Genomic DNA, 7,640 nt, shown 5'->3' on the forward strand with positions numbered 1-7,640 from the left:
TAAATCCTCTTTCCCTTTGACAAATAACTTTACATTGCTTTTGTAGGACATTAATGAAGAGAAGAAACTATGTCTATGCAACTAAAGAAGGCTGCCACATAAGCAACAAACAAAGAAAAAACCAAGAAGCAAAGGAAATGGTTGGCGCTCAGCGCCCTCTTCATGACGCCCAGCGCCAAAAACAACAACTTCACCGTCTTCATCATTTTTTGTTGAGTCAGCTATTGTAGCTTGCCTTCCAAGCTTCTTTCATTTATTTTCAGCACATGTATCTTTAGGATAGCTTGCACAATACGTTTTAGAAGCTCTCCTTTCTTCTATAAATAGAGAGCTTCATCACTTGTAATGGTAACTTGATTTGGAGTAATGAAATGCTATTGAATTCTCAGCTATCCTCTCAAGTTCAAACTTGTGCCTTGTTATCTTGCACCTCCTCTAGCTCCTTTCCCCTTTGGAAAGCCTACTGAGTTAGAATTCTACCAAAAACCTTCATCCAACATCACCAGACATTTTCACAAACACCTTCAGTGCAATTCAAGCTTCATCTCCTTAATCATTTCGCTGCCATTTCTGGACTTGGAGGCTATTCGTGATTGAATTCCAAGATAGCTTCCATCATAAGGCCTTTATCGTTTAACTCATTCGGTAACTGATGTTTGTCTTTATTGATATGAGGACGTACAGTAATGACATGAACTGGTGAGTAATCTCTTGATTTTGCAATACCACCTAGAGATAGGGGTAGGACGATCAATTGCGCTAACTTTTGTTTATAATGCGATATTAATTACTAGGGTAGGCTAGGGATAGCAAGCCAATAGTTAATATTAGGCCCTTTTCGCCGAGGGATCGGGTTAAGGGGAGGCTAAGAAAGTCGCATAACAATTAATCAAACTAATATTCAAGGGTAGTATGTAAGATAGAGTGGAATAGATGAAATTGTAAACCCCCAACAACATCCATTCATCCATTATTTTCGTTTGTCAATTGAATCAACTTTATTTTTGCATGTTATTATTTTTGTTCTCAAATCCAATTTATTAATTTTTATTTTTCAAGTCCACGCGAACGAGAAAGCCACACGAGTCTCTTAGGAAAACGATATTTGGTCTTACCATTTATATTACTTGTATGATTTGGTACACTTGCCAATTTGTCAACAGAAGTCTCCTGTGAAGAGTGCTGGTTACACTTGAGGATTGTTCGACGTGGGTTCAAATTGCAAAAGAGGGGATTCTTGCTGCAATTTTGGTTTTTGTGTTCAACTATATTTTGGTTTTGGGTTAGAGAGGAGATTTATATTTTTGCATGGTGCTTCTATAAATTCCTTGTTGTAAAAACCGCAACCATCATAGTGCATTTGCTTCCTGGGATGGAAGGACACTGGATGTAGGCATTGTTGGCCGAACTAGTATAAAAACCAGTGTTTGATTTTGTCTATCCTTGCACTCTTTATTTCCAGTCGACTTTATCTGTTTAGCAGTTAACTGCTTTTTTCCGCTGCATAGAAATTTCATTGCTTGCATTTCAAGAAAGATCAAAAAGCTTTGCAGTTTTGTTTAAAGAATGCGAAAAGATTTTATTTTTGAACTAACACCAATTCACCCTCTCTCTCTCTGTGTAAAACGCAGCCTACCTGTTTTATAACAATTGACTCATGGAATTTGGTAACATGAACGTTTTATAACTAAGATCTTATGCTATTAATATTATAACTTGATTCAAGTCATTCATTGTGTAGATATTTGATGACAAGTCTCCAATGGAGACATGTCATAAAATATGTTCAAGAGGAGTGGACTACATTTCTTTTAACTGTTTGTAGATGATTAGATGTTTCAATATTGCATTTTGAGTTGAGGAACTATTTTATGTATAATTATGTTATCTATATATATTTAAGAACTTTGTTAAGTAAATATTACATTGAGAAACTATTATGGTGTATTAATAATAGAAACAATATTGATTATTTTGCTCATTATTGATTATTCAGACTGTATTCTGAAAATGAATTTTATATTAGTTTGGAATAATAAAGAAAAAACTAAAATAGCCACATACAAAAAGGCATGCCAAATTTAAAACCAACAAGTTAAAAAAATTAATTAAAACAAAACAAGTGATTTTTTTTTAAGATGTCAACCTGCCAAAGCTTGACAAAGAACTATCCATAATTGGCTTAACAAACGTTTCAACTTTTACAACTTAGACACTCTAGTTCAAAGTTGAAGAGTTGTCTATAAACCAATCCCTGATACTCATGAATAAGATGTTCGAAATATAAGGTGTTTGGGTATGAATTTCTAGGACAGAAAGAACTGACCTCGGTGACGTGGCACTCCTGCCTTGTGCTGCTTGACTAAGTAGATTGGTGCGCCTTCTCTCGCGAATTGGACGTCCGCTCTCCTTCAATCTTCAACCATCCGGAAATCTCCAAGCTTTGACCGGAGGGGGGAGGTACCTGCAATGGCACTCCGACGCCCAAGTTAGGGTTTAGTGGTGAAGAGCCTTGAGTGCAAGGCTATCAATTCTTAGTATGAGATAGGAGAATAAATCTCTCTGCTAATTCAGAATGAATTAGGTGAAGAATCGCAAGTGTACTGTAGAGCAAGATAGCGTAAGAGAGAGCGTACCTGGCTTGTGATTCCAGCCCTATATATATAGATTATTATCAAATATAAACAGAATATAATATAAACAACTATACCTGAATATCCAGTTGTTCAAATCTTATCTGATCTTATCTGATACTTATAATATTTGTTAAGATATAAATGCGATGGATTATATCCTCATGATGGACCGTCGACCCATCATTAATATGATTAAGGCCCATCAGCCATTTGGACCGTTTGGTTACTAATCGTAACCGTTCGGCCCAAATAGCATATCGTACATCATCCCCCCCAAGTCCAAATGAGGCGTTGGGCTTTATCAACGATTGAATGCAGGACTTAAAGTGTGAGGGATCAATTAGTCTAGTTGACGTGTAATCTCTTTAGACCGATCATTTTAAGTGACGAGTAATCTCGTTATACCGATCATTTCAGGCTTCGAGTAATCTCCCTAAGCCGGTCGATTCAGGTCATGAGTAATCTCAGTTGACCGATCGTTTTATGCGACAAGTAATCTCGTTATACCGATCATTTCAGGCTACAAGTAATCTCTGTAGGCCGATCGGTTCATGTTATGAGTTATCCTAGTAGACCGATCGTTCAGTCATTCGAAGGTGTTTTAAATGGTTACTACAACGCAACGTTTTGAAGCGTGTCGCTTCAATTCCACATCATCATTAACTTTTCCCGCCTTGCGATTAGTTGAGGAGTCAAGATCGCGTGATTGTCAGATCATTTTGATCTAACGGCTGAGGGTTTTTCCGCCGGTTTTTGCCAGTTTCAAGTCATTAATGCAGGTTTTGCAACCGTCATTTCAGTTTTCCCTGCATTTCGAATTCTAGAGCATCCTATCGTCTTTCTTCTCCGTCTTGCTTCATCGAAATCTTTCCTTTCCCATTCCTCCAAATCAGTCCATTATCCCAGGTAAACATGAGTTCTTCCCTTGAAATAGATTGTTCGTAGTCGGTGGTGGAAGAAAGGGGGCAAAAGGTGTCAACCAGTTCATCTGATAGGCCTCCCGTCATAGTCCAGGTAGGTATTTCCACCATTCTTCACGGCAGTAGGGATTTTGTCCACAGTGGTGTCGTAGTAGACGACCATGCCGAACCCAATGTCGACGTCATTAATTACGACTAGGCATCGCGAGATGTTAATGACATCTCCAGTTCCTTTACTGATAAATTATCCCTTTTATTTTGGATAGAAAACAGCTGTGTCCTTGGAAGTCTAAGTTACGGCAACTCTATGAGATTAGCCCCATGTCGAGAAGATGAAAAGGTCTTCCACCATAAACATAGTTCAGAAAGAAATTTCTTTTACATGTATTCATGCTTATTCGTTGATATGTATCTTAGACTCCCTTTCTCTGATTTTCACATAGATGTGTTAAGAAACTTGAATGTTGCACCTACACAACTTCATCCGAATAGTTGGGGTTACATTCAGTCATTTTGTGTGGTCTGCCAGTTTTTAGGCATAAAGTCGACCGCCCCCATGTTTTTGTATTTCTTCAGGACCCGTCTGGTCCCTAAGAGGGGTTGGGTTTCACTTATTTCTGACCCCAAGAAAACCCTGTTTAAGTTGTACGCTGACTCGTACAAAGATTTTAAAAAACATTACTTTAAATTATTTATTACCGATTTAGGTTGTTCGTTTTTCTTTAATGAAGACGGTAGTGAGAGGTTTCCTTTGTATTGGACTCAAAACCCTCGGTCAATAACTTCTTGGGATAAGGAGTTATTGTCAGCATATGAGTTAAAGGCCATCAGTGTACTGGAAGGATTATCACTTTGCCCCTTCTCTTCAAAGCAGATAATCAATTATCTGGCGTACGACGACTTAGATTCGAAAAACTCTGGTATGTTCTTTCACTAAAAACTAAGTGTTTGATGAACTTACTTATTGAAGTCTTTTCTTTTTCAACTATCATGGGCAAAAAGAAGGTTATCATTGATTGGTTCAACTATTCCAAGGACGTTGTCCAATAGCAAGGTTCCAACAGTCGGGCTAGGACACCCACCCCGGCCGCACAAGTAGTCGTCAACCTTGAAGTTGAAGAAGATAGTCCTTCCCAAGGATTGATACTGAAAAGAGAAAGGAAAGTGGTTCCCCCGACCCAGGATGCCTCGGTCGGTAAGAAAACAAAGAACGCTGGAAAAGGACTTGTGATTGAAGAATCTGCTTATCCTGAGGCCGACCGTAATCTTCCCAACGGCATATGGGATGTCGGTTTTGACCTGGGATATAAGATAGATTTCCAGCTCGATCCGGCCGAGAAGAAGGTGTTGGAAGGTACTTCCCGTTAGCAACTAACCCAGAACTGCTTGGAGCTTTGCGCTCGCGCTACTGCCTTTGCATGGCAATTAGTTCATACAGCCGACAAAGAGAAGGTCGATCTCGAAGGTTTGCAAAAACAGCTGTTGGACCTTACTCTTGTCCATTCTCAATGTGGGCCGAAATACGAGGTAGCACAAAAGACAATTAATGAGGGTCGCATTCTCTTCGAAGAGATAAAGAAATCCCTTCAAGCCGCTAAGAAGGAGAATGATCAACAAGTCGTTGACCTTGTAGCCGCCCGTAAGGCTATAGATGAGCTGACCATAGAAAGGAACACCTTGAGGAGTTCCCTGATGGCTTCCAAGGCCAAAGAAAGGCAAATGGCGGAAGTAATCATCTTGGAGCACACTCGCGGTTTCAAGAAGGCTATAAGGCAAGCTGCCTTTCTACTTGACCGTCCCCTGGAAGGCCTCCCTCTTGACGTGAATAAAGATATTCTTGACGGAAAAATGATCTCGTCCAAAGAAGTTCCTGCTGGGACCTACCCAGATCATGATGATGAGGAGGAAGATGACTCGCCACCTGCTGATTGTTATTTCTTGTAAAAAAACAATTTTAATTTTTGTTATTTGACCATTTTCGAATTGGAGAACATAAGTCTAAGGCTTTCGGCCATGCATACTATTATATTACTGTGTTATGTTGTTATGTATGATTGAAGGCTTTCGGCCTTAGGTTACATGTCAAATCCTCTTATATTAGAGGCGTTTTACCCGTCGCCATTTTGGCGTCACCAGGGGTTCTCTTCACTTAGAATTTTCTTAGTGGAAATTTACCTTAGAATAAGGTAACATAGTAAATATAGAAATAGGGTAGCGTAAACTTACTTGTTTATGCAGAAGTGCTCGATTTCGGCGTTCTGTGCTTCTTTGCGTTATTTGGGCGTCCGTTCCTGGTGGCCCCTTGATGTTTGAATTGCTATGATCCAAAAGGACCTGCAAATATATGTTAATCTATAAGGCAAGCACTACCTTTGAAAGTTTGGATTCAGACATTTAGTCCGGGAGGCAAGTGCTGCCCTGGGGTGTTCAGACGTTTAGTCCATTCGGACGTTTAGTCCGGAAGGCAAGTGCTACCTCTGGAAATTTGGACGTTTAGTCCCTTCAGACATTTAGTCTGGAAGGCAGGTGTTGCCTTTAGTTGTTGAGATGTTTAGTCCGTTCGGATGTTTAGTCCGAAAGGCAAGTGCTGCCTTTGGAAATTTGGGCGTTTAGTCCATTCAGACATTTAGTTTGGAAGGCAGGTGCTGCCTTTAGTTGTTCAGACGTTTAGTCTGCAATCCTTTGAATAATTATAAACAGTCGAATGGATCATAAACTGAGTGGTTTCATTGAAACAAGGTTAACAAATGTTTTGAAACAAATGAATAATGCAGTAAATCTGAAATTCTATCAATGCAGTAAATCTGAATTTCTAACTATAGTAGAACTTTAAATGTGTGGTGTTCCTTGTGTTAGGAATGGCCTTTCCGTCCAAATTCTCCAACCGGTATGCACCATTCTTCAAATCTTCTATGATGCGGAAGGGTCCTTCCCAGTTGTCTGATAGCTTGTCGTACGCTTTTTCTTTGCGAGCTTCTCCTCTCTTTCGCCAAACAAGGTCTCCTGCAGTAAAGCTACGCGGTTTAACCTTCGTGTTGTATCGCCGCACGAGTAGTCGTTTCTGAGCTGCGTTTCGTCTCATGGCCAACTCACGCCGTTCGGGTAGAGTGTCCAGGTTAACCCTCAGCTGGTCTTCATTGAGGTTCATGTCTTGCATCTCTCGTCGTATAGTCGGTTCGCCAACTTCGACCAGAAGCATGGCGTCTGTGCCGTAAGTGAGGTTAAAGGGAGTTTCACCCGTTGAACCGTGCGGTGTGCATCTGTACGCCCAAAGCACTTCAGGCAACTCTTCGACCCATAACCCTTTAGCATGCCCAAGTCTCTTCTTTAACTCGGAAATAATGGCTTTGTTGGCTGCCTCAGCCTGCCCGTTTGTTTGCAGGTGTTCAACTGAGCTTGTGACATGTTTAATGCCTAGGCCTTTGAGGAAATCCTCTAGCTTTCTTAAAACAAATTGCCGACCGTTATCGGTTACAATTTTGTGTGGTAATTGATAGGTGTCGCCGCCCAATCAAATTTGATTGCATAATAAGAAATGCAGTATAGCTAGGAATGACTCCTAGTTCGTCTCACAAGGACCAACTGCAGTTCAGAATCAGGTCTAATACAGTGTGGGGGGCTTTTGAAAAGGTTTCACCATGCATGAAAATGAAATTAAAACAGTAAAAACGAAACTGCTACAGTAATTACGAAAATTCACGCTGGAACTGGACAACTCTGACCTTTGCTCAATGTTTTACCCATACATTTTTCTATAGAGCTCTAAATGAGATGAGGTTTGTTTTTCCTGGAAAGTAGACTCAATTATCTTTCATGTGATATATAAAACGTAGCATTTGGAACTCTGGTGTGGTTGCAGTAAGTTTTTTAAAATCGAGTCCAGAGAGTGAAAATGCTAAACCCAATACTAGAGCAAACAAATATCTACCACAATTAAAAATTATTAAAATGCAACACTCAATTAAAAAGATGAAAAGTAATTAAACATGTAATGTAAAATATTCTAAGACAAAAGACATTAGAAAGCATAAACTTTTTCTACCATTTCATGTGACCAAGTGCTTTTACCAAAAGAAATTGAATT

General features: G+C 39.7%; 1 protein-coding gene across 1 annotated transcript in view; it reads right to left on the bottom strand.

The window, feature by feature from the left end:
- Positions 1–6,368: 6,368 nt before the first annotated feature.
- LOC106780373 overlaps positions 6,369–7,640 on the bottom strand; it is a 9,019-nt gene continuing 7,747 nt past the window's right edge. The window contains exon 4 of the mRNA XM_014668657.1: positions 6,369–6,920. Coding sequence (XP_014524143.1) covers positions 6,369–6,920 — 552 coding nt within the window. The remainder of the gene's footprint in view (positions 6,921–7,640) is intronic.

The sequence above is a fragment of the Vigna radiata genome, unplaced genomic scaffold, assembly GCF_000741045.1.
Source record: "Vigna radiata var. radiata cultivar VC1973A unplaced genomic scaffold, Vradiata_ver6 scaffold_178, whole genome shotgun sequence".
In the NCBI taxonomy this organism is placed as follows: Eukaryota; Viridiplantae; Streptophyta; class Magnoliopsida; order Fabales; family Fabaceae; genus Vigna; species Vigna radiata.